Genomic DNA, 27,444 nt, shown 5'->3' on the forward strand with positions numbered 1-27,444 from the left:
CAAAGTATCCTGGCAACCGATCAACCAAACCAATCCACTTGCTTAAAGAATTTAAGAGTAGTTAAGACTAATTTGACAACAGATGAAATAATCTATCAGCTATTATAAAGGACAAAGTAATCACTAAACATTAATGCTGTCTTATCGGCTCACATGAAATAAAAATGCCCTATCTCCCACAGAATAAAAATACTTACTAATTTTCTCACCTTGCTTAGAATTCAAATGAAAAGGAAAGTGACCTTAAAACTGTTCTCTAGCCTGCCTTATTTCTGTCATGGAACAAGACATTGAAAGCCCAGAGTGTCTGTACCCTAGTCCTTTAATTTGGTTGAGAAGACAACGCAAGCAGATACAGGAAAAAAGGGTGGCAACTAAATTTAAAGTACAGAAGAATCCTTCTAGCTAGAAGAAAAATCAGATTAATCTGCTAGTTGAGGTAATGGCTGTCTGTCATCCCTGACAATTCATGATTGGAATTGCTAAAGGGACCATCAGGAACCATGACAATGTTTCTCTGTAAATCTGCCATGATTAGAGATCTGGCGGAGGGGAGCGCTTTTCTGTTCCCAGTATTTATTTTTTTAAAGTACAGATTTACAACAGGTTTTCATGGAGAATTTTTTTATGGAATACAGGATTCTATTTGACATCTATCCTCAGATGTATTGACAGCTTCCTTAAACTGTCCAGTTCCTCATCTGTTGTTTTTTTCATTTTGTATACTGCAAGTTCCCAAGCAACTCAAATTTGCAAACACGGCTATAGATACAATATTTACTTTTACAGTAGTTACCTGGGAATCTAGGTCTGTTTATTTTCCCCTCCTCTTCCACTTACGAATCATATGTAACTAGCAACATTTATGGTTATAGTTTGATTTACAAGTTCCTCACTCTCGCTGATCGTTTTTAGCCTCTAGTTTGAAGTAAGAGAAGAATGAGTAGTCAGGAACTGGTCACTTTGAACGTGGGAGGGAAGATATTCACAACAAGGTGTTCTACCATAAAGCAGTTTCCTGCCTCTCGGTTGACACGAATGTTAGATGGCAGAGACCAAGAATTCAAGATGGTTGGTGGCCAGATTTTTGTGGACAGAGATGGTGCTTTATTTAGTTTCATCTTAGATTTTTTGAGAACTCAACAGCTTTTATTACCCACTGACTTTTCTGACTATCTTAGGCTTCAGAGAGAGGCTCTTTTCTATGAACTTGATCCTCTGGTTGATCTCTTAAACCAAGAACACTTGCTACAGCCAAAACCCGCTCTTGTGGAGGTGCATTTCCTAAGCCGAAACACTCAAGCTTTTTTCAGGGTGTTTGGCTCTTGCAGCAAAACAATTGAGATGCTAACTGGGAGGATTACAGTGTTTACAGAGCAACCTTCTGCACCTACCTGGAGTAGGAGCTCTTTCCCTCCTCAGACGACCTTACTTCCTCTGCCTCCACAAAGACCTTCTTACCATGACCTGGTTTTCCAGTGTGGCTCTGGCAGCACTACTGATAACCTAACTGGACTCAGGTATTTTGTACTTTGAAGCATCTCTCTTGTGTACTAGTTCCTGATGTTTTCCCTCAAAACTCAGAATTTCTCATGCCTGAAACTTCTGGAAAAAATGATCACTCAAAATAATGTTCTGGGGTACCATGTAGAGTTGGGTAGAATGACCAGATAATTATTATCCAAACTGGGATACTTTTCAGAGTGAGAGGGTATTGTTATTACATAGGAATAGGACAACAGGAATAAATCAGGACTGTTCAGGGAAACTGGGACTGTGGCCATTAAAGTTATAGGAGGAAATAATTTTATAGATTATATTCCACTGCTAATTTGGCTTAGGAGTGAAATGCCTCCCCCTGCTCCCCAAGAGATTCTTTTAGTGTCTGGCATATAGTAAAGACTCAATAGTTGGTCCTGATTTTTTTACACTGTGTGTATTTGTTCTTTCAGGCCTTATGATTTGACTACTGATTTTTCTCCATCCTATTTTATTTTTAAACACTATTAAGGCAGATATATCCCATAGCAAATTGGGTATCCTTTTACATCTCTGGCACTCTTAGAAAACTCAAAATATTGGGATAGGCTGTCAGTATGTTAAGGATAGTTGCTCCTGAGTCAATTATTCACTTTCTCCCCCTATTGTTTTTGGCTGGACCCGAAGGCTGATTTCCACTCTGCTGTCACAGATACTATTTTTTTCCCCTTAAAAATATCTTAATGCTTTCCCACAATTATTTTATCTGTGAAAGCTGGCTTTAATTTTAAGGAGGAAAAAAAGAGTCTGCATGTGTTCTTTACCTTTAGTATTTAAAAAATAAAATTACTTTTGGGGGATAAAGGCAGAAACATATTTTGGGATATTTTCTTAAGTTCAGCAGTAGCCATCAGGAATAACCAATGTTTGCCTCTCCCACAACACACCCCTTGGTCTTGCTTACCAACTGGAGAACACTGGGCAGTGTGACAATTCTTAAGTTTTTATACTTTATAATTTCCTGCTCTTGCAAAGAGGTTGAGATGTCATTTTGGGAAAAGAGAACCAGTTCAATTAATAGGCTAATTGTGAAGAAAACTAAGACCCTATCTGTGTTTCAAATCTCTATGCAGAACTTTCTTTTCATTGATGGGCCACTAATAAACAGAAAGGAAATTACCAGTCTTTGTTTTTTAAAATTTGAGTGATTGAGATCTTTGCAGATCCCTTTTTAAAAAGTTAGACACCTAAGGAAAAATGCTGTTACTGATTTTAAGAAACATGCAATATAAAAAAGATACCCTGGAAATACTAAACGCTCTTTGAAAACTATACATTTGGAGAAAATAATTGTAATCTTGTAAAATAAGATTAGAATCTCAAATTGGGATACACAGTGCCAAGTGGTTTCCCCCTTTGTTAAAGTATGTTTTAGAAATACTACAAAATTTGTTTCACCATCATGTGAGAATGATATTATATTTAAACTTCCAAAGCAAGTAATTCCAAAACCAGAAGATATTTTTAAAATTAAAAAAAATTTTCATCCCCAAATAGATTATTTTCTATTGATTGAAGATTCCAATCCCAGAAGTGTTTGTGGTTTTTTTGGTATAGTGCTAATTTCAAAGTAGAGACTGATAACCTGAATAAGGTGACATCACTAGATTTCAGGTGACCAGATGAAACCTCTGGCCTTAAAAGATCCACCTTAGATGACTGCCTAGCTAGCAATCAGTTTGATTTCTTGCTTATTTCCTGGTCTGAATATGTCTATTCAGATGTTTTTTGAAGGTGAAAAGTGGAGGAGTAAGCCTGAATTGCTCCTACGAGTCTGGAGTATCATCTATTTAGTATGTTCACTAATATGATTTACTACTCTAAGGTCTTGTTAACCTAGCAGGTCACTCAGTTATTATCTCTCAAGTTCACAGTCATTTTGGGAAAAGAGAACCAGTTCAATTAATAGGCTAATTGTGAAGAAAACTAAGACCCTATCTTTGTCTCAAATCTCTATGCAGAACTTTCTTTTCATTGATGGGGCACTAATAAACAGTGCACTAGATGGGGCACTAGACGAGATCGGGCGCGTTCAGGGTGGTATGGCCATAGATTAGATGGGGGCACTAGAAATACTTGGCTTGCATCTTGCAGATGTGGTAAATTATCAAGCTCAAATTATGGTCACAGGATTTAGTCTCTTTGTAAGCCTTTATTCTATCTCACTTTCCTTTTTAAACTGGCTCAAATGGAAGACCGCAGTTGCCTATGACATTTTTAAAACACGTTTTGATTTTCTATTTCTCACTGGTTTCTTCTATACTATTCTTGTGCCTTGAAGTCTTTCATTTCTCAATTTGACTTCACAGGGAATTAAGTACTTTGGCTCAGTGATGTCTTGTAAGTGCATTCCATGTTATCACCTACTATTTGTATTTTAATTTTGTGAGCTGTTCTGTAACTTTTTTATCTTTGAAAAATGTTTCTAGGCTATACAATCAAAACCTGGGGTTTGGAGGTAGATGGAATGATTTACTAAGGTTAGAAATTTGCTATATCAAACTTTTTGATGTGTACTTTTATAATTGTTACATTTTATTATTGAATTGCTTGCTTTGCCTAGAATGAGTTTCTAAATGTGAGCTACAATAAACTACTCTATTTCAATCATAATTAAAAGGAGTTTAGGGATGTCCCCAAGGCTCTTTTTATCCCATATAACTGCAGATCGTTTAGGTTGCTGCCTGGAACTAATTTAAGTTAGCCTCTGCTTTATTATCTCATAGACATATGGTGGAAGGACACAAAGACATAAAAATATCCTTAACAGTAGATAAAGAAGGAGTTATAGCTTATCTATATGGATATGTTATGTTGACATTATTAAAGCCAACATACAGCCAATCTGAAAAGTTTAAATATATCTTTCTTGAATTATGTGGATTGGTTCTATTGAGTTTCCCAGGAAATAGAAAGTTTTATCATTTCAATTCCAGAGGCTTTTGATCCCATGTTTTTGTTCTTCAGCAATAGATAGTTATTGAGTAAAAACTGACAATAAAGCCAATTGTTTGATCAAATTGTTTGCTCCAGAAAATAGTTTCTCAATGAAAATTCATCAATGTTGGTTATATTCCTAAATGTAGAAGTAAAATGACTTGGGAGATCATAGCAAGGTCTCTGTTTTCAGTACCTTGAAATTACTGATTTGAATTTATAAATGAAGCCTCAAAAAAGTATCTGATCAAAAATGGTATGATGCCTTTCTTTGAGCTTATAAGTCAAATTTGTGTGTTTAGTTTTGCTAGTTATTAAAGGGATGCTTTATAAGTAAATATTTTTTGTGTGTTCTAGGTATGTTTCTATAAAACCTGACAACCGAAAATTGGCCAACGGAACTAATGTCCTCGGTTTACTGATTGACACTTTATTAATGGAAGGCTTCCATCTGGTTAGCACTAGAACAGTATCTTCTGAAGACAAAACTGAATACTATAGCTTTGAAAGAAGGAAAAGGCCTGAGGCTCTTGCCATGAACAAAACAGTGAAACCAGAGGCTACTATCATGCCAGAGCAATCTCAGAAAATGAAATGAGATTTTTAAATTTTCTTTTAAAGGGAAATTGCCATTTTCTTGTATGGAGATTCCATATTTAGGGCAAACATATTCATTGGATATATATGTACTCTGCTTAACTTTTTGGCCTTGTCCCCCACTGTGCCATCTGGGGCAGCTATACCTCAACAATGCTTATGCCACACTGACTGCTTGCTACTTTCTGAACAACACCATGCACCTGGCACCTTGGCACATACTCCTCTGCCGCCAGGCCTCTTGCCCTTTTTCTTCTTCTTGAATACTTACATTCTTTCAAGAATGGGCTCGAGAATCATACGGCTTGATTTCTAATCACTGACTAGCTATATGACTTGGGCAAATCATTTAATCTATTTGTGCCTCAACTTCGTCATCTATCAAATGGGGATAACAAGTACATGTCCCTTATAAGATACATGAGAATTAATGAGATAATGTACTCAACACATTTCTTGGCACATGGCAGGCACTCAGTAACTATTAGTAGTGAGCGATAATGAAGATGGGTGGCCTACTTTCAATTGCACCTCTTCTGTGAGACCTTGTTTTCCTCCTTTTTCAGGCATATTAATCAGCTGTCTCCTCTGCAGAGATTTATGCCATCATAAAAACAAATTTTTCTCACTTGATTGTGAGCTCGATCCACTCAATAGTGCTAAACAGTGAGAGAAATATGTTTGTTACTAATTAACACCTACATTTGGTGAAAAACTTTTGAATAACCCCTACTAACATTTAAAAATACACATATAATTTGAATTAGTGATTTCTCTTGTAGGAATTCTTATATATATATGTCATTTTAAACAGTAGGATAAACATTTAGAAGAGGCATCAGTAAGTCAAAGAGGACCAGGTACTTTGTACATGGTAGGGTTAAAAACTGTTGAGTGGAAGCAGTTGAGCACCATTTTAAAAAGTATAATTCATTCAAAAACACCTGTTAAACATTTGTTAACACACTATACTAAGTTTTCAGGATTAAAAAATGAGTAAGGTGGGGCCGGCCCGGTGGCTCAGGCGGTTAGAGCTCCGTGCTCCTAACTCCAAAGGCTGCTGGTTCGATTCCCACATGGGCCAGTGGGCTCTCAACCACAAGGTTGCCAGTTCAATTCCTCGAGTCCCGCAAGGGATGGTGGGCTCTGCCCCCTACAACTAAGATTGAACATGGCACCTTGAGCTGAGCTGCCTCCCGGATGGCTCAGTTGTTGGTTGGAGCACGGGCTCTCAACCACAAGGTTGCTGGTTCGACTTCCGCAAGGGATGGAGGGCTGTGCCCCCTACAACTAGCAATGGCAACTGGACCTGGAGCTGAGCTGCGCCCTCCACAACTAAGACTGAAAGAACAACAACTTGAAGCTGAACAGAACCCTCCACAACTAAGATTGAAAGGAAAACAACTTGACTTGGAGAAAAGTCCTGGAAGTGCACGCTGTTCCCCAATAAAGTCCTGTTCCCCTTCCCCAATAAAAAATCTTAAAAAAAAAAAAAAATGAGTAAGGAAAAAAAATCCATATTCTCAAGGAGCTCACATTCAAGTGAGAACATATATCATCATAACAGCAAAAGATTAGAAATAAACTCAAGTTCATCAGTAGGGAATGAGTAAATTATGGTTCATACAATGAAACACTATGCAGCCCTTAAAAAAAGGGAGGCAGCAGTTTCCAAACTGATAAAGGATTGTCAAATATAAGGGAAAAAACCACGGTGCAGAACAATGTATAAAGTGGAAAAAGATATATTTCTACTTTATAGTTTCCATTTGTGAAAAAAATTATATATGCATCAGTTTTTCAGCAAAGACACTGGTCATCTGGAGAGAAAACTGGGTGAGTGGGGTTTAGGCGTATGAGGAAGACTTACTTTTCACCAGACCGTGTAGATGTATTATCTATTAATAACAACAAAAAAAGCCGTATCTGCCAGATTATGTGTGTATGTATGTGTGTGTATGTCAGGGTAAAGGGGACTGTTATGGCACAGTATGGCCTGTTATACTGACACAAATTTTATTCTCTCACCTTTCCTGTGAAACTCCTAGTTAGTAAAGAAACTGCATTCCAGAAATTTCTAGTAATTACTTATAGATTTGTGTACGAGGGTTGTAGGGAACAATGCAAAAAAACCCCCAAAAAACAAAAAACAAAAACATTTCCTAAGACTACCTTAAAAGATTATTTATGTATAACGTAAAAGTGCAAAATACTTTAAGATTAGTAATGTTAAGGTTAGCAATTGAAAATAATGACCCAAATAAGAAAAAGATCTCTATGAATAAGTGTTTTGTTTTTAGTGGCACTCACCCTCTCTTTTCTGCAGAAAAGCCAGTTTAGTTATTTCAGTGTGTCATCTTAGTTTGGGGATGATGTGTTTTGTCTAGTTCCCTTGCTAGCATCACATTCTAGGGCACAATATGTCTATTCTCCTAAGTTTTGGCATGTATGTGATTTAAATAGTTGGGTATAGTTGGCATGGTTATATATGTAACACTTTAATTCTGCATAGTGCTTTGTTGGAAAGATTATTAAAAACTGATAACTGGTTAAAAATACTGGAATAAAAATATTGTAACTATAGGTTGACAAGGACTAAGACAGGAAATGTTTAAACTACGATTAATGTGTTCTTAGTCATTCACTTCTGCAGAAAACTAGTTTGAGATGAGAAATGGTCTTTCTAATGTGCTAAATAGAAACATTACCTATGGAAACATATAATATACATAACATTCATTCATTCAATAAATACTTATTGACATCTGCTGTATGCCAAATACTATTCTAGACATTGGAGATATTGCAAGGTACAAAACAATGCCTTCCCTTCTAGAGCTTACTATAAGTACAATTCATAACATTGACAATGGGTTCAAATTAAAATAACTTAAGCCTTTTATTAAATAGCGTCTCAAAAGTCATGAGTTCACAACACAGAGGTTTTCAGGAGACAAGACTGCCACAATTAAAAAATATTCATTTATAGGGGAAGTGTACTTTCAGAGTGGATTGTTACTTATTTTAGTAATATGTTAGAGATTATCTCATCTGGAGACACATCTGTCAAAATCATTTCAGTAAGCCTTTGGTGTTCTCTCCAAAATAGAGTGGGACACTGTAACTGGCATATGAAAACATGCACAAAATTGAGTCTTAAGAAAGGAAGGCAAATGTCTTTGAAGAAAATAGGGATATGTTAGATGTACCACAGACAAATTAAAAACTCTTGCCTGCTTTAGCAAAAAAAGACTAATATTTTCGTATGGGGACCACTTCTTAAATGAACTGATTTGTCATTTTATTTTCAATTATAAGAAAATAATGGCAGAAGTTTGTCTTGGCTAACCATGCTGAAAACTTTGTTCATCAAATCATATACACCTATCAATCCATATACACACAAGTATGAATCATCACAATGGCACATTAAGGGCTGTCAGTCTCAATGGTACCATCAGTAGTTGGGCCTCCCCTAACCTCTCACTTCTCTTAGGTTTGTTTCAGCTTCTTTCCATCACCCACAGTTACATTTCTTTGGCACTAAAGATGTTAGCTTATTCTTGAACCTCAGTAATTTACCTTATAAACAATTTGAAGTTCTCCCTACAAAGATTTTCTGAAAAGGAGCTCTAGTGTTGAAGTTTACTTTTAGACTTAATATACAAGTCATAATTAGAAAGTGTTCTTGGGTTATGGTAAAATTGGAATTAATTTGGGCTGCTTTCAAAATATATCTGAAATCAGGAGCCCGAAATAATATAAAATGGTCAAAGGCAAGCAGCTTGAGAAACATGGTTTAGAGAATCACATTTACATCTGACACACTTCAGCTTCGCTTTGTAAGTTTTTGTACTGGTTCTCCATCATAAGTAATAGAAATGTTCACATCACCCGAGACTTTGCTGGTGTAATAAAAGACTTGCTAATAGCTCTCTAAATCTCCCATATTCTAATGTTACTTTGCCTCTGTGCAGAGGAAGTTGACTCCGTAACAGCAAGTTTAGCAATGTAAGCAGCCATTAAGAGGAAATTTTTAAAAAGAAATTGAGGAAATTTTATTACCTTCCTGGAGTCAAAGAACCCATGGAAGAGAACAATGTAACATCAAACTTAAGTGTTTTAAACAAAACACAATTATTCACCAGCTTTGCCACAGAACTACACCTAAGGAATGATTAGACCTTTTAGAGGTGAAAAGTTATGTACAAATTTCAACCAAAACTCATCATCTCACAATTAGTAAGCTTAGAAAATGTCTTCGTATTTATCTAAACTATCAGCTCTAACCACAAAAATCCTTAAATGGATAAAAAGCTAACACCTTACATGGTGAATCGAAAATGAGCAGTAAGCAGGGCACAGAGTAAAAAAGCAACAACGTGCAGAAAATAAATAGGACTTTGTTCCCAAACTAAAATGTGCCTAAGACTTGTCTAACCATACAAAACACTTAGGTAGGCAGCTTTCTGTACCTTCAGATTTCACACCAACACCTCAAATCCAGAAATCATTGTTTTCAAATTGCTTTTTACTTCATCAGTTGAATAAAACACACCAAATACCAAGTGTTTCTATTTCATGTTACTCTCTATCATTTCATACTCTGGTAAGAATTTGAATTTCCTTGGGCACTCAAATCGGAAGCCAAATAGGACAGGTTTGTTTTACCCTCCTTGTAATAAGAGACCCCTGCTCCCTACACCCAGGAAACTCTGGCTCCAATGTCTGAGGTTCCATGAGTTCTTTTAAGATGAAGCTGTGCTTTATACTGGTCTTTATATTCCTCGACAGTGCTGGACATCTAATAGCCTCAACTGAACTGAAAAATTTGGAACGCTATTGTCTCAGTGAACAGGCACTTGGAAAATCATGAATTACAGTAGATTGAAAGATGGATGAGGATACTTTATGTCAAGAGTCTGAAAGTTGATTAAAGGTTACAGAAAATAATCACTGTATTTTTCTATTAGATGTTTACTTGGGTGATTACAAAATGAGATGAAAATATAGATGTATATAGAACTCATTGAAAGTTCCACAAAATTACACATTTAATCAGTAAAATAACCCAGACAAAACTGGAATATACTTAATTTGCTAATAAAAATCTAATGCTACAAGAGTGCTTAGTAATTAAAGGAACTTAAAGGGAATACACGTTCAGAAGGAATGTTACATGACTATAATCAATATTAAATCTTGACTTACCTCCATAATTCAGAAGTCATGAAAAGACAGTAGAAGTCAGTAGACCAGGCATGTAAGTTAGATGTAACCATGATGGAAATACAGAAAAAAAACTTACCCAATTCTGGATAACCTGACTTGAAATCATAGGTTCACTGAACTTGGATTAATCAAATGTTTCAAGGATTGAGGTGAAATGGTTAAAAGATTCTGGTATATCCAGAAGACGCATTACTGAGTTTCTTGAAAGCTATTTGGAAGTGCAGATTAACATTTTAGATTTCCTTACATATCATTAAAATAGAACATATGAAAAAATCTAAGATGTAGAGTAATATGGTATTTGTCAAATGATGTGTGGCTATTTTTCATGGCAAGTAATAACTTGGTAAACAGAGCAAGATACTTTGAGTTTCTAAATAGGAATCCTACAAAACAACGTTTAGCTCCTAGAAAACCAAAATATTTGCTTTCAGTTAATTTATTTATTTTTATTTATTTATTTTTTTTGCTTTGGTCACTTTATAAACTCCTGGCTACAATTTAAGCAGTACTGAATTCCTATTTGATTTTTTTTGGCTAACATTTTTCTTCAGAAGCAAACTCTATTTAGGGTGAGGAGGAGAAAAAGTTTCAGACCTCTTAGACAGAACCTTCATTTCCTCTTAACTGTGTTTCTCCATCAAAAACAAGTATTCAAATAAGGACTCTCAATTATCTAAACCTATTTTTGGCCACCTTCCGGAATTTCTTGTTATATCTCCTTTGAAATGCCACAGTTGCACTCTTGGAAAACTTGTCTTCCTGGTTTTCAAATTTCTGTTTATTATTACAGCTCTTCAGCCAGAATGCCAGGTCTTTGTGCTGTACTGTTTCTTGAAACTGGAGACCGGCACATTTCCCACAATTCAATTACTTGCCTTTCCATTTGAGAAATTAAAGCCATGTCAATTTTATAAAGTTTTAACTGACTGAATTATTTGGACTTTAAGTTCTCAATTTCATTCCCTCAATCTAATACTGGGAAAGATCTTTGCTTTATTAATAGAAGGGTAAGGTTCAAGAATATTAACACATTTTAGTCACTGACCCTCAAAACTGATACAAATGTAGGGATTTTCTTATAGGCCATGCTTGAGATATGACACTCTAAGCAAAAAAGGGAGTTTTAATTCAATTCTAGAAATATTTAAGATTACATACCTAATCAAATAATTTATTTACATAAACATGTGTTTATATATTTCTATTTTAAAGAAAGGGATCTACTGCCCTTAATAAAGTTCTTCAGTTAGCTTGTCTACCCATATCAGTTTTATGTGGATACTGACAAATTTACCTTATCAGCCTGACTTTTACATACAATTTCAGTTCTGTACATTCAGCAACCTTTAATCTAAGCATTTCAAATGGAAGGCCTGCATATCGTCTTAAATTCAGTATTACAAAAATGGGACTCAATGTCTCTCCTACACAAACTTGCTTCGGGGTTAACTGTCCACTTTCAGGGATACCATGATTGTCTTCTAGTACAGAAAATGTGTAATTTTTGATACCTCCTTTTTATCCAATTCATCATGATGTTCTACAACTTTTCTTCTGAAATAAATGTATTCTTTCATCTCCAGTCTCACATTGCCATTATTCTATCCAGGTTTTCTTCACTCCTAGCTTACTACAATAGACACATGCCCAGTTTCCTTGTCACTAGACTTTACTTCTTAGAATCCTTGTATATATAGTATTGCCACATTTAATTTCCCAAAATTCCATTACTTTGTCAACTTCCACTATTTTGTTTCAAGAGGCTATACTGCCTCCCTATTTCTTGCTGTATCAAGACTAACATCTTCTAATTGGTTTCCAGGCAAAGGTCCAATAGCCTAATTCTAACCTAGTAATTCAAATTCATGTAACCTTTGCCTGAGGTTTTAAGACAAAGGTCCCAAGTTATTTTGGGGGGGAATACTGCAATCTCTTTTGACTTAAATTCCCACCCCTAAACCAGTCCACTATTGACAACTCAGTGTATCATAATTTACAAATATACAGGTCACAAATTACAAAATGAAGACATTTTTTATTGAATTAGCAGACAATTTTCTAACCCCCCCATCGAATTCCCCAGTTACTCACAGTTTTGTGCCGAGGAGATCATCTCAGGTGGCACTTACTGCCCTTCAATAGAGCGGGCTGTTTTCAGGCACTCTGCACTGTGCAATGTGTGTGCAGCTTCCAGGCTCAGTCCTTTCTCCATGTGGTCTCATGGGACAGGTATATAGCCAGTTCTCGCTTTTTTTTTTTTACAGAGGGGTACCAGGTGTTGCGAAAATACACGCCTAGAAAACAGGTCATAAAGCAAATCAATATAGAGGGGAAACTTGCCATAGGAACCATTATTTAATTGCTGGTTGCCTTTTGGTTAAATGTTAAACACAACAAATATGACAACTACCCTCAAAGCCAAACCAAACCCAACAGCAACAACAGACTTTTAAAAAATATCACTGATGCATAGATTCTGGAAAATAGACATACCTGTCCTACAGATTTTACATAAAAGCTCATAGGGTAAATAAAAATAAACCCTTTTCACATTATAAATGAGTTAAATGTCCTAGCAAACAAACGCTGCATATTTGACCTTCAATTTTCTTAAGATTTCTTAAACCGTTTTTGGTGTGATTTAGATAAGTGTCTTATAAAAATTGTCCAAGAAAATTTATAAGAAAACCTATTCCACTCAATAAGGTAGCTCCAGTAAGCAGAGGGATTCAGAAACATACCATTTTCTTTAGAGTCACTTTAAAGAACTGCAGCAAATACTGAATACATTTGTTTTTTTGATTATGGTAATGGTATTTCTTGGAAAGTATTTTTTCATGTAAGGACTTTTCATTCTATTACTATCTTCCATCTCCTGAAGCACACAAATAAAGGCCAACACAAAACAAACTACTTCATTGGAAAGCTTTAGACGATCAGTTAGGTCACTAATATCCCTTAAAAAGGGATATTAAAATTTCACAGGCCTTCCAACTATTCATAACTCCACCTACAGGTTTCTGGCTTTGATTAAAAATGTTTAGAAAGGATAGTGAAAGGTAGCTAAAACTTGAGGCATGAATGTTAATAGGAAGCATAGAATGAGAGGAGCCCTGCTAAGCAGTAGAAGATAGAGAACTCCTTGTTACCAGGAAAGGGCCTAGACCTTACATTTACCTAGTTGGTATTTAGCCTTTCCGGAATACATTACCATAAAGGCTTACTGCTGACTTTCAGCAGTCAGTTGCCATTTACCAAGAACCTGCTATGTTAGGCTGGCAGAGTATATAATAAAAAATGATAGTCCCTGCCCATAAAGCAGGATGTATTAAGCATAGAGGCACAAAAGAGAAATGGTATTTCTGGCTGAAGAGGAACACGAACTAGGAAAACATGCAGGGGTTAGATAGCCTAAGATTTAAACAGTTGAAGATGAGGGAAAGGACATTCTAGGAGTAAATAACTTGAGCAAAGACTTGGATGCAAATTAGAGGTTTGCAAAAGGAGTATTTCTGTTTGACTTAACAGTACTTCGGTATTAATTGGCAATCATTCCCACAGTGGTAAGGTCAATCTTACTAGGTCTAGAAATAGCCTGACAGTAGATTTATGCAACCCTTTCACGATTTTTCACTGGATTTTCTGAGTTAAAATCTAGAGACCCCCTAATGATTAGGGCAAACTTGTCTAATTTAAGCCTAGATTTCCTTCCAGTATTTCTTCCAGATTGTGCTCTCTCTTCAAATCATCATACATCAGCTCCTGAAGGGCTCCAGGCAATTTGAATATTCTTGTTTTCTTCTATTAGAAATTAGGGCATCTTATGTAAAGGAAGGAAAACAACCTCAAACATGGTTGCACTCATTTCCCTACCTATTCCCCAATACGTTATCTCTGCTTTCAATCTAGTGTATCTGCTTTAGTCCTTGCTATCTGATCATGCCTTGGTTCATGCTTTTTGCACTTGAAAGTCTCCAATTCCTTCATTTCACTGAGTTTTCATTCCTTAAGCACAGCTCATCTTCCATCTCCTCTAAGTTTTCTATGTTGACTCTAAGTCCACATTTCCTTCGAGCTTCTACTGCACTTCAAGTCAGCAAGGCAGACTACATTCCACTATTCTCTAGTTGTTTCCTGTATGTTAGTATAATGTTCCCATCTAAGCTAAAAGTTCTTTGCTCACAGAGACCATTCTTTTTTTTTTTTTTAATGACTATAGTGAAATACTGGGCACAGAATAGGCCCTTAATGATAAAAGATTATCTCACTTAAAAATGAAAACAAAAATTTTAAGGCATTTTAGTGTTTTAATAACTATTTTTGATGAAATAAAATTATATTCACTGATATACAGAATTTGAAACCTCAAATTATCACCTCAGATTTTCACACTATTCAAAAATAGATTTGCATGAGTAAAATTGTCCTACTCTACCACATGCATGTAATATAACTATGATCAAAACCAGTAACCACTCTTGATAATCCAATTCCTTCTGATCCAATTTCTGGCAGTAGGAGAGATTACAAATGCATGGCCTTGCTTACAACCAGCAGATTAAAACTGAAAGGTCTATAATTCGAATCCTTTGGAGTGTACATCTTTCAAAAGTGTTGTCAAATCATGAATACAATACACATCTGTTGAGTTTGAAATGAACTGAAATCTTGCTTAAAGGAAACTGGAATTCTTCAAACGGAATCCTTAGTTAACCTAAATTAGTATCTTGAATTTTACTTCAAGAAAGAAATCAATCTTAAGAAAAATTGTAATCAAACACTCTGGGTCATATGGCTTAAAACACATTGAACACAATTCTTAAAACTTCTATATTATTACATACTTTATTACATAATACTTTTATATGACTTGATAATATTCTTACTCATAAAATTTAATGATATTCAGCATACTCTGATAAGAAAATATAAATTGTTTTAGAAAATATTCTGTTTAAAATTATTGTAAACTTCAATTAACTAAATCTAGTTCTCCATATTGTCCCATTAATTCAATTAAATGCTTTATCTGATAAACCTTTAAAATTTATCATTTTTCATTTACAGTGAGTGCCTCTCCTCCACAGACTTCCAGTGGAGTTATTTTTGTTGTTTTTGATCTTATCTCACACAATCAAGGTGTTGGTCTGATAAAGGGTAGGAGAAACAAACCTAAAGCTTTTTCCTATAATGGCAAAGTTTTCCCAGAATTTTAAGGTGATAGAGATTTCCACATAAATCTACAAGATTATTTAACTTTTCCCTTTGCTTTTATGAGTAATGTCAGTGTACAGAAATATTTGCAAAATGGATACATTGGAGGCCTACTCTGTTCTAGGACCATACAGATTTGGGACCAGACTTCTTACAATTTAAAAACTGAGGCTTGGAGAGACTTGGGTAAGGTCACACAACTAACTAGTAGCAGAGCCAGTTTTTAAGTATTTGAAAATGACCACACTTAACTTCTCTGGGATAGGAACAGTTTAAGCTTCTGTTTACACTGTCAATCCTCTGGCAAAATAACCAAGCTACTTAAACACTTCTTTAGCACAATATTCAAAAAATGAATTTTATTTTACTGCATTATAACCTTTTGTTCTGCTTCATTTCATGGTCTTCTAACCCAATGGGAAAGCTTTAGCTTCTCTTACATGCTCGTTATCTTAATAAAAAGGCATATTGATGACATTGGAGAGACTGGTATCAGGGGGAAGTGCATCTGAATAAAGTGACATGTTGGATGAATAGCTGTACACACATTACTGAATGAGAATGAAGTAATGGAAGTTAATTGTCTGAGACTTTAAAAATGAGGACAAAATTATAGACAATAACTTAGATTCTCATGTCTAGAATCATCAAATTAATCTAATGGACAATTTCACTTCTAATTTATATCACTTGATTTTCCACATTATTCTTAATTCTTGAATGAATTATTTCTTTAGACATGCTTTTATTAGAGAAATTTATTTTCTGTAGGAGCAAATACCAAAACCAAAAGCGTAGTCTAAAAAGACCTAATTAAAATAATTCATTTTACTATCCCTGAGGACTTTCATCTTTTCAACTGAGAAATTAATATAAAAATATTGAATATTAAAAGTAAACACTTTGAAAACACAGAGAAGTCTCCAAAATTATGTTTCACTGATAAAGGAATTCTAAAAATTCTGACACCTTTTAAAACCATGTTAAGTAAATCAGTTATTAACTCACTCAATATTAATTTAAATGTTTATTAGATATCTGCTAGGTGGTAAAATTTTAATGTCCTTGTATCTGTAAGGAAATTGTTACTGGAAATAACGTATCAGACACCACAAATTGTAAAATTATACCTTGTACACATGAGTAAATTATGAAAATTTAAACAGCACGATTTCATATAACATACTAAGACAGGAAATGAAACAAAATGAAAGGTAAACTTAGCAAAAAAGGAATTTCCAACCTCTTAGCTCTCTCCAGGGCTAATAATTAATGCAGGTCTGCATTAAAGATGAGGTTATAAGACAATCTCATCATTCTCATGCTTCCTTTCACAAGTCTAGTTAAGTTCTATTGAACGATTATCAACCTAAAACTAAGTGTTGGCATTATACCATGTATTGTATTTTAGAACCTTGATATCAAAATCCTATTCTAATGCAACAATATCTTAGGTTTTATTCTTTGTCTAAAAATGAGGAGGGTAATGATTACCTGACAATGAATAATTTTAGAAAATTTCATAAAAATAAATTTTATAGCAGGCATATCAAGTAAATTATCAAGGAATACATTTGCAAACTATGAAACACCTAAATATTTTATTGACAGGCACGCTATGCCCAATTTGGCAGGAATTAACTATGAAGAGCAACAGAGGCTACCATGTGAAATCGATCCAAGAGGCTACATACAGCAAGTAGGATATTAAGAGATTTATTTGTTTGGGAATATCCTTGGGTTCCCCAAACAGTAGAGTGCAGAAGCCAGATGATTTCCCAATGCAGGGCAAAGCATCTGAATGTCATGGATTTATGCAAGTGGGATTTGGAGTCTGGGTACTGTTGGTTCAGGCAGGCAGGTAGAGTTCAGAGGCTGGGGAAGATCAGCAAAATACAAATGATTTCAGTGGGAAAGATGCAAGTGAAAACTATTTCTTGATAAGGTAGAAACAGAGAGGTAGTTACAAATAGCTGTTCTGGTTGAATTTCTTAGATAGAAGCTAATATGAATTCATCAGTCTAAGCAAGGTTGGCTTGGATTTTAAAGGTATCCTAAACAATCAATGGTAGGGCCAATCCGATAAATGATGGAGAAAAAAACAGCCATTAAATAATTTTAACACTTTTAAAAGCACTTAATACTTAAAAAAAAATCCCGAATTATGACATGGTTGTAATTCCTGACCTCCATAGTGCTTTCTCGTAACTTCTCAGAAAGAACATCTGGGAATCCATTTCAGTCTGTTAGATTTCTTAAGCTTTACGTCAGATAGTCAAAATTTCTCGTTTGTGTTACCTGAGATAAAAGGATACTGTGAAATTATTTATTCCATAACTAGTACATCTCAATGAGAAAGGGCCCTTAGAAAGACTTATTTCCCACATAGAACTTTGTATTGGCAAGTACTACTTCATGTTTTCATTCCTTATCTTTCAACGTAATTGTGATATAGGTGATCTATAGATTTGACTTAATTGTGCCTGGGAGAATTCCACTGAAAAGATCTAATTTCTGGCTATCTGACCAATCTATAATAAGAGAACATATTACTGAGTGTGATGTGAGGTCGTCAGCTACATTAGTCACCAAATGAGCTGAGTTAACATAATGTCTCAGCTCAAGTCTATAAGGTTCACAGGCTAATAGAAAAAGGAAGAAAATTACAATATGATGTAACATAAGCAATAAAACATGATAGTACAGAAAGGGGAGTTAATTTTGTGTGTATGTGGAGGGGGTGGGAGGAGGTAGCCCTTCTGAAGCAATACCTAAGAATATTTCTGAAGGCTAAGAATTTGCTATATTGCCTGGAATTACTCTAAGAGACAGAATGAAGTTAATGATTATAAAGCCTTTCCAGAAGCCCAATTCTTTAAATTGACGTGAAATACTAAAAGAATGGTGTATCTGATAGCTTAAGTTTCCAAAATTTTACATTTTAGATGTATAGTTTGTCTGCAGCCTTTTAGTTACAAAAGGCCTATTTCTTAGATTTTGATGTGCTTGAGGTGATAATGATGCTTGATACTTGTATCTTAAAAACAAATATGACCTATAGATTGTGTGGGCTTACTCTGCAGTTAGGGGATGAGTACTCTATTAAGAGCTGACCAAATTTGTGTATCTGCATGTATATCCATGGACCATACAGGAGGACATGGACACATAAACATCCATGTCCCATGCTACCGAAACACACTTGTAAGAGCATGCGTCCTTGCAGTGGGGCAGTAGTACCATTATGGAACACTTAAGATAATTTGTGCTTGGTATAGTACCACCACTAAAAAACCTATTTTTAAGACATCCTTTGGAAAGTATCACTATCATTTTGCACATTTTATGGCTTAATATTTGTTAATTGTGTCTCTTTTGTTAGCTATAGGACAAAGGCTGTAGATAAAATTACTAACCGCATGAGATCTGCCATTAAAACCACCTGAGTTTGAATCCTGAGTCCATTTACTAGTTGTGTAACATGAGGCATGCCATTTCCCTGACTCCGTTTCCTTACCTATAATATGGGGATGATGATGTACCTTCCTCATAGAGTGGTTATGAAAATCACATGGGCTATTAAATGTAAAATTTCTGGCCAAGAATTAAACAATCAAGGTGTTAATTATTTCTATCACTAAGAGCAGCACCTAAAGCTTCAGTGGTTTCTATATGCACTTTAAGAAATCATCAACAATCCTATGGCGTTAAGTACTAAAATCTTTTGACTTGTATTAAGTCATTTTCACTAAAATAACCACTCAAAATAAACAATAAAACTTTACTGGCCTATTTCCCAGAGGGGTAAATAAACATTAATACATGTGCCAGGGCTCATGTTCATTGTATTCACAATTCTCTCATATCAAGAATCTCATATAATTTGGAAGAGAACTAGAGTAGTCTGAAAAGTACTTGAATTGTAAAAACTAAGAAGCCCGCATTAAAAAATGTCATGAAAATTATCTTCTCAGCCAAGCCATAACGTTGTTTAATCGTCTCATTGATTTGGGCTCAAGACTGGTCAAGATATTCAGAATAAGTATTTCCTGTGTACTTGATGCCAGAATCAACTAGACCCACTGCCAATTTCAGAGTAAGGATGATCTTCCTTGGAACACTCCACTTAATAAGCTGAGAACCTACTATGTACCTGGTAAGATGAGCAAAGCTCCAATTGAAACAATTCAGAAAGAGAATTCAAAGAGTGGTAATTCTAAGCCCAAACTATGACCCTGCAGCTTACTTATCAACATCTGAGCACCCTAGAATATAAACATCAAAGAATACCCCAGTGACACTATAACCTGTCTCCTCAAGATAAAACTATGATTAAAAATTTCTGTAGAATTGATTTCTTCCTGTTTATCTAAATTCAACTTAAATTCTCCTTTGAAGTCTTAAGAGGAAAACGAAAACTTAATAATCCAGTTCTTACTGGATTTGTTCAAGAGCCTTCAAAGAGTAACCCTCCTTGAAAATAAATGCCAACTTATAAAAGCTTTTGGTATTTAAAAATTATGTTCTAACTACAGTACTTAATGAAAATGTTAACATTTTCATTATTTCATAGTTCTCAGACAAATGACATTGCTTCTGGAAACCTTGATCTTGAACTATCTTCCTTAGATACTGTCAGTTTGTTAAAACAATGATTATTTTCAGTAACAAATGTTCGAAAACAATACAAAATATCCAGAAGTTTCCCCATAATTTCCTTTAGTCAAAAAAGTGTCTTTTGTTAGTACAAATACCCTTACATTTTAAAGACAAGCATTTGATCAAGCTGATGTATTTTCATTTTAAATGTCTTTAACCTGACTAATTTTTCCCCTGTATTTTGTCCCTCTTAAGGTCCTTGGTAAAGAGGTCTACCACACACATCCATAGTTGGTAGAAAGCCCTTGCTTGTTTTAAGAGATCATATTTGCATCTCTGAAACTCAATCTCCCATTTTGCCATCCAGTGCAATACAGAATAAACAAGTCTCAAGATTCTTTTTCAATCAAGCTTTTCAATACCCTTTCAACTACTCCTTATGACATTTGAACACGTCATATTTTTTCAATTCTCTCAATGCTCTCTAGTTAGTTCACATCCATCCTCTACATGACATGTGCCTGAAATGAGACAAACACACCAAGACTTCCAATGAACAATAGTTTGGGGGAAAAAGTGTTTATTAGCATATAGTAATAAATTAACTTGAATGAAGAATTTTCATGCTAACTTTGAAATTTGTTGAACTTGTACCTAAACTCCAAATTAAATTACACAATTGGGCTATCCAGAAACCAAGAAGACCATGTGGCATTGTTGAAAATAAGAGTATAGAGAACTTTTTATTTTTAGGATTTTAATGAATATAGGAAGTATAGTAAAATCATAATTTTTCCTGAGAGTTTTACTCTGTAAAACTTTCTAGGAAAAACAAGTCACCAATTTTTAAAGCTTCAAATCCTTGAGTTTTAAACATCTAAGAATCACTAATTCAAAAGTGGTACCATAACTGTTATGGACTCAAGGCTTTACTTTTGGGTAGCTTTCCTATATTTTCAAAGGATACAATACCCAGTAAAATGCTAACAAAAGTGGCGTAACAAGGTCTGACTTGAAATCTACACCATAGGCCTATTTTGATGACAAACACCCCTTCCCTTAAGAGTCAGATTTTTAGACTCCCAAGTAATATTTTCTTTATTCTATTAACCAAGTTGTTTTTAGAATCTAAACCTGCCTTTCTAAATTAAACTACTATTCTTAAGAGTATTAAATTATGTTAGCATGTGAAAAAAATAGATTGAGACGTAGCATTTTTGCTTACCTTCTGAATGGGTCGCTGTGACAGGTCATATACTATGAATTCATATTTGTGTCATGTTTACATTTTGATAACCATAGCCGTATATTTGAACTGAAATGTCCATAATTACTAGTAAATGCTTTTTGAATTTCAAATGTGAATCCCACAATTTTAGAAGAGCTCAGCTTTTTGATAAATTTGATGTGATTATTGGGGTACAAAGGAAGAAACAAACCAATGTTAGATTTCTCTTTGAGCAAATCTTGAGCAGTGCACATATTTCAGCAGTTACTTTTCTTACTCGCCTGTTTAAACCCTTCAAAGACTTCCCTTACCTCAGAATGCTTCTCACACTAAGGAAAGGTACCCTTGGGGACAACATGCAAATGTGGCAGAGGAAGCCACATGATAAACAAGATGCATCTTTTCATATGCTCAAGTTTACTAAAATACCTTGAGAAAAAAATTTAAGCATTTTTTTACAGTACAATATTATGAAACATATTACAAAATTGGTGGTATTTTTTTCGAGTATACTTTAGATAAATGTAAAGAAAAAATTTCTGAGCCAGAGTACATCCTGTTATCTCTTCTCCAGAGGGAGATGCTCTTTCTAGTCCCGGGCATAGTTATGAATTGGATTAAGAAACGAAACATCCACCTGTGTAACTAGAAGGGAATAATGAGGATAATAGTAGTAGATACCAATGGGTGGTAAAACGGTGATTTTTAAATAGAATTTTTGCCTTTTCTGAGTAATACCCTTTTCTATGGGTATTATTATTTTATTATTTTCAGGTGTACAAAACAACATACTAGACATTTACACCTTCAAAGTGAAAACCCTCCTCCCCCCAAGCTACTACCCCTCTGACAGCTTATACAGCTGTTACAATACCACTATCTTCTTTATGCCATATTAGTTATTACTTTTATGCTATGAAAAATTAAACTTTTAAACAGATAATCCTTAATTTTTAGATCTGAAAGTCCGTTTTGTTGTGCTATTATTTATAACTAAAACAAATCAATTTTTCTTTACATAGTTTCAAAATTAGATTTATCTACTACTCCTTTTCCTATACTTACCTTTCGGGGTTTTGGGAGCTGGAAGAGTGGGGTAATGACAGCAAAACCGCTCAACAAATTCAAGAAATAATTCTTGAATTCCTTTTCAACTCTCCTTTGAGAACACCAAGTAGATTGCTCCCCTGAAGCTGGTTTTAAAATAAGCTAATTTTTGAAATCATCTGTTCAGTTCTTCCCACGATAGTTAATCCTTCATTATCACGTCTAAACTTCCTGAACCCAGAATGATTTCCATTTACGGATTTCCAAAGGGGGTGATTACGTGGTGGTAAGGCTGCTTCAAATAATTTATTTTTCAAGGATGTCTCACTCCTTTTAAAAAAAAACCTCCCCATTCACATAAATCATATATGCTTATTTATGGTACACCCCCCTCAACCTACTAAGATTTATCTCACACCCATAGCAAATGAGTAATAACAGTTTAGTAAATGTATTCTAATTGGTCTGTTCACACTCTATTTGGTAACCTTTTTCACTTAATCATGAACAACTTTCTAGCTCATTAATTATTTTAAATAGTTGAACAGTATTCCATTCAACATGTTATTTAATCAGCCTTTTATTGTTAGACATTGAAAAAACTCTTCCAATCTTTTATTATAAACACTATAACACATGGATTACTTCTTAAAAGAGTATATTTAATAATTGCTTTTACAATATTAGAATATTGAAATAGATAATTCATTCTTTTAATGTGCTAAAGTCCTAGGAATATACCATGGCTGGTCCACACTGTGTGAGATAGACAGAAAAAAAATCAACTATATCACTTTGGAACTTGATATTTAGTCTGGTGTTTTAAAGTTCTGGATGTCTTAGTTCATCTGCTTTTCTTCTTCATTTTGTTTTTAAAATTTAAAATTTTTATTCATATTGCTAATACATTTCAAAGGTTAATATGTATGAATAAAATGAGGTGCAATTAATGATAAAGTGTTATGTTATTCAGTGTGTTAAGTTAGAGAAAAAGGTTAAGAGCTATGGGTGTAAATGGTTCATACTATGGGAAGGAAGTATAATGCCCAACTGTTAAAATCAGGAAACACTTAGCACACATGAGAAATTTGGCCTGATTTCTAAAAATGTATAGGAATTAGTTCGGGAAGAATTGGGATGGTGAAATGGCATAAATAAAGGCACAGATGAAAAAAAAAGTGATGTGTCAGGACTAGTTCACTGGAAGAAAAATAGGAAAACTTAAGAAGGTAGGGGCAAGATCATGAGGTACAAGCTGAAGCTGAGAAGCCTGAATTTTACCCAACAAAAAGCAGTGTTTAATCTTCCTAACTTAAGCAGGAAGATTAAGTTAGTGGGATACACTGTAGCAGATGAAACAATTACAGGCAAAGAACTCCTCAGCTAAGATGCTGCAGAACAGGAATAAGCAAGAAATAATGAAGTTCTTAACTACTGGCAGCCAATTTCAAGAATGGAGGCATTAAAGACTACTGTGGTTTGTTTGAGTTAATGACAAACATGAACAAGTTCAGAGTGTCTTTTGGAGCCATTAGCTTTGACTAACTAAACTGGTCAAGTGGAAAACAATTTGAGAGCCATCAAAGCACAATTTGTAAAAACCTCATCATCACACATACACCTATTAGCCAAACATTTAAACATTGTTTATATTCTAAATGGTCTCAAGTGGAGGTTCTAACCTTAAGTCCAATTCATAAAAATATTCTATGTACAAAGGTCAAATAGGCTGAGGCACATACAACTGTTAAGGTTCTCTTAAACAAGTATGAAAAATTAAATCTGCAGATTAAGCTAAAGCTTAAACAGCCATAAGCGCAGGCCCCTATAAACTCTTCCATCCTGAGTTACGATTCTCCCTCTTGTACAATTCATCCTAGCCACCCAGACCTCCCTACTGTTCCTTGTACACACCACAAATGCCTGTCTCAAGGTCTTTGCAGTTTCTGTATCTGCCTGAAAGGCTTTTCTCCCAGACATCTAAAGGTTTGTTCCCTTATTGTTTTTAGGTCTTTGTTCAAATGCCATCTCTGTGAGCTATTTTCTGATCATACTATTTGAAAACATACCTCTCTGGCCTTCCAAAAACCTTTATACCATTGCTTCCACATCCCTCACTTTATTTTTTTCCATAGAACTTGTTACCACCTGACATGCCACATGTGGTACCTATCAGGTTTTGTCTATTCTGTTACCCACGCCTCACTCCCAAGATTGTAAGCGCCCTGAGGGTTGGAATTTGGTTTGTTCAGTGCTGATCCTCAGTATCTACGCATAAAATAAATTTGTATCTTGCTATATATGTTTCAAATATATTTTTAATGGTCCTTGTCAAACATTAGCATTTTCACACTGCCAGAAAGTCATGAAAGTATAAACAAAATATAACAATCTGCATAGACTATGTTAAAATTTATAAATTCTCTTAAGAAGTGATGTACTTAAACTTTCTCAACACATACTACTGAACATCAAATACTCTACTTCATTGCTTTAGGCTACAATGGTACTTTTCACTGGTCACATGGAAACTTAAAATTGCCCTATAGCTTATTTACTATCATATGAATTAAGTCCAGAGAAAAAAAGTTTTAGTTTACCGTAAGAACTTACATCCTTGAAAATGTTACTTCCATAAATATAAGCATTCCCAAAGATCATAAAATAATGAGAAATGTAAGTAAGCAAACTCTGGGATGATTTAAAATTTCTACCACTTTCTAAAGATATTTTTTAATAGACTAATCTATACTAAGTAGTTAAATTATAAAACAAAGACATATAGAATCCTTTAATAACAAGTTAATCAAATTAAGGAACATTTAGCATAAAAGTGGCTTAAAATCTTTTTTCTCAGCACAACTTCTCAAACAAAATCTAACTATAGTATAAGATAAATATATACAATAACAAGTCTCCACGCAATTTTTATATTTTTTCAAAACACACAAGTCCCATCACAAGAAAACAATAAATATCAGTATTATTCAAATTCCCACAGAATTAAGGGGGCTGTGCTCAACAATATACTAATAAACTCATGAAGTTTTTGCATGGATTCCATATATTAAAAATCAATAGACCCAAACAGAAATTATAAATGTTGAATTGAATTTTCAGTATAATAAAGACAAAAACCCCAAAAAAACCCAGCAACTAATTTGTCACCTTGCACAGTAATTTAAACATAAAAGGTTTAAACTTATTTATTTTGCCAACATTTTCGTCATTGCATATAGCCCGAAAAAAAAAAAAGACATCAGACATCTGTAGAATAAATTTTATAAATAAACAAGGCAAGAACATAAACTCCTAAATTTTTAGTGGAATGAATTCTGCATTAACGGGGCTCAAGTTATAACTAAAACAGAAACTAAAAATTCTCGTGGTAAGATTTTTTTTTAGCTGGAAATGTTCTGATGATGACCTCTTATTTCTTCTCCCAGATATACAATACCAAGGTCTGACAATTAAGTTCGCAAACTCATCCTAGAAAAAGTGATCCCTTATTGCTGAATATCACTACAGTCATCTTCGAAGCAGTCTTTTTGGGAAGCTATGCACAGACTCCAGCGTTTAGTCCACCATTCAAAGCAATTTTAGAACTCTTTTTCTGGAATGGCCATCAGAGCTGTCGTTGTATTACCCTTGATACCCTGTATGTCAGCAAAATGTCTTCCTTTCAAATTTTCCTTTATCTCTGGGTAAAGTAAGAAGTCATTGGGAGCCAGATCAGGAGAGTAGGGAGGGTGTTCCAATACAATTATTTGTTTACTGGCTAAAACCTCCCTCACAGTCAGTGCCGTATGAGCTGGTGCATTATCATGATGTAAGAGCCATGAATTGTTGGCGAAAAGTTCAGGTTGTTTTTGTGTTTCATGCAGCCTTTTCATCACTTCCAAATAGTAAACTTGGTTAACTGTTTGTCCAGTTGACATAAATTCATAATGAATAATCCCTCTGACATCAAAAAAGTTTAGCAACTTCATTTTGACTCTTGATGTGGACTGACGAACTTTTTTGGTTGTGGACAATTGGCTGACATCCATTGTGCACTTTGACACTTTGTTTCAGGGTGGCATTGGTACACCCATGTTTCATCACTAGTGATAACATGGCTCAAAACATCGTCTTGCCTCTCCAAAAGGACTTGGCAAACTTCAACTCTCCTTTGCTTTTGTTCATCGTGTGCTCCTTTGGGGCCATTTTTGCAAACTCCTTTCTCACGCCAAGATTTTCAGCTAAGATTTTCCTGTTTCTCTAATGATGTTTACTTGGTCTGCTATGCTCCTCAGTCAGCTGACAATTTTGATGTACATTTAGACAAATTTTTGCAATATTTTCATCAGTTTTGCTAGTTACTGGCCACCCTGACCTCTCTTCATCAGCGATGCGTTCTCTCCCTTCAGAAAAACGTTTAATCCATTTGCATACTGCCATTTTCTTCATGGCATTATCCCCATAAACTTGGACTAACATGTCCCTGATTTCACTTCCACTCTTGCCAAGTTTAACAAGAAATTTAACGTTTGCTCACTGCTATAATTCAAGCTCAGACACTCGCGACAGCACACAAAAACACGCCAACAGCAACAATGAACGCCACTCAGCAAGATACCGCCACACATCTACACGAACACAGCTAAGACACTGATATACCAAGGTTATGAAAACTTACCAAGCTGTTTGTACAGTGCTGCCAATGTAAGCGCACAGTATCAAGTTTGCAAACTTAATTGTCAGACCTCGTATGTCTACTTACGAGAGCCAAGTCTATCTTAAAAGTTTAAGACATTTTTTGTTAATACTCAATGAGAAACAACACTTAGAATAAAACTTTTTCCATGAATAAGGGATAGTAATATCCACCTGTAAAAGGAAAAAAAATTGATTTAGAAAGTCAACTTCTAAATAAATACATTAGAGAGAGATCATAGTTTATCAAAGTATAATCTTGATAATCCAATTATGGCTAACATGGGCATGTATCAGTAATGATATTTAGTAGCTTAAAACATCTTTAATTCTGTAACAACCAAAATAATATA

At 34.7% G+C, this 27,444-nt stretch overlaps 2 protein-coding genes across 18 annotated transcripts in view; one reads left to right on the top strand and one right to left on the bottom strand.

The window, feature by feature from the left end:
• Positions 1 to 759: 759 nt before the first annotated feature.
• Positions 760 to 11,890, top strand: KCNRG (potassium channel regulator). Its single transcript, XM_019748062.3, has 2 exons — positions 760 to 1,520; positions 4,834 to 11,890. The coding sequence occupies exons 1-2, from the start codon at positions 940 to 942 to the stop codon at positions 5,072 to 5,074; spliced, it is 822 nt and encodes a 273-aa protein (XP_019603621.3). The 5' UTR covers positions 760 to 939; the 3' UTR covers positions 5,075 to 11,890.
• Positions 11,891 to 12,323: 433 nt separating this feature from the next.
• The window catches only part of LOC109456057 (uncharacterized), a 90,171-nt gene continuing 75,050 nt past the window's right edge, over positions 12,324 to 27,444 (bottom strand). For 14 of the 17 annotated variants that reach the window (XR_016019246.1, XR_016019245.1, XR_012495579.2 and 11 more), the window contains one exon: positions 25,313 to 27,265. The gene's annotated coding sequence lies outside the window, so the exon portion shown is untranslated. Of the gene's footprint in view, positions 12,603 to 17,709; positions 27,266 to 27,444 lie in introns of those variants that run through there. The other 3 variants (XM_088793017.1, XM_088793016.1, XR_016019243.1) reach the window with 2 other exon arrangements.

Source organism: Rhinolophus sinicus, chromosome 16 (assembly GCF_057876585.1).
Source record: "Rhinolophus sinicus isolate RSI-liver-muscle chromosome 16, RSI-T2T, whole genome shotgun sequence".
Lineage (NCBI taxonomy): Eukaryota > Metazoa > Chordata > Mammalia > Chiroptera > Rhinolophidae > Rhinolophus > Rhinolophus sinicus.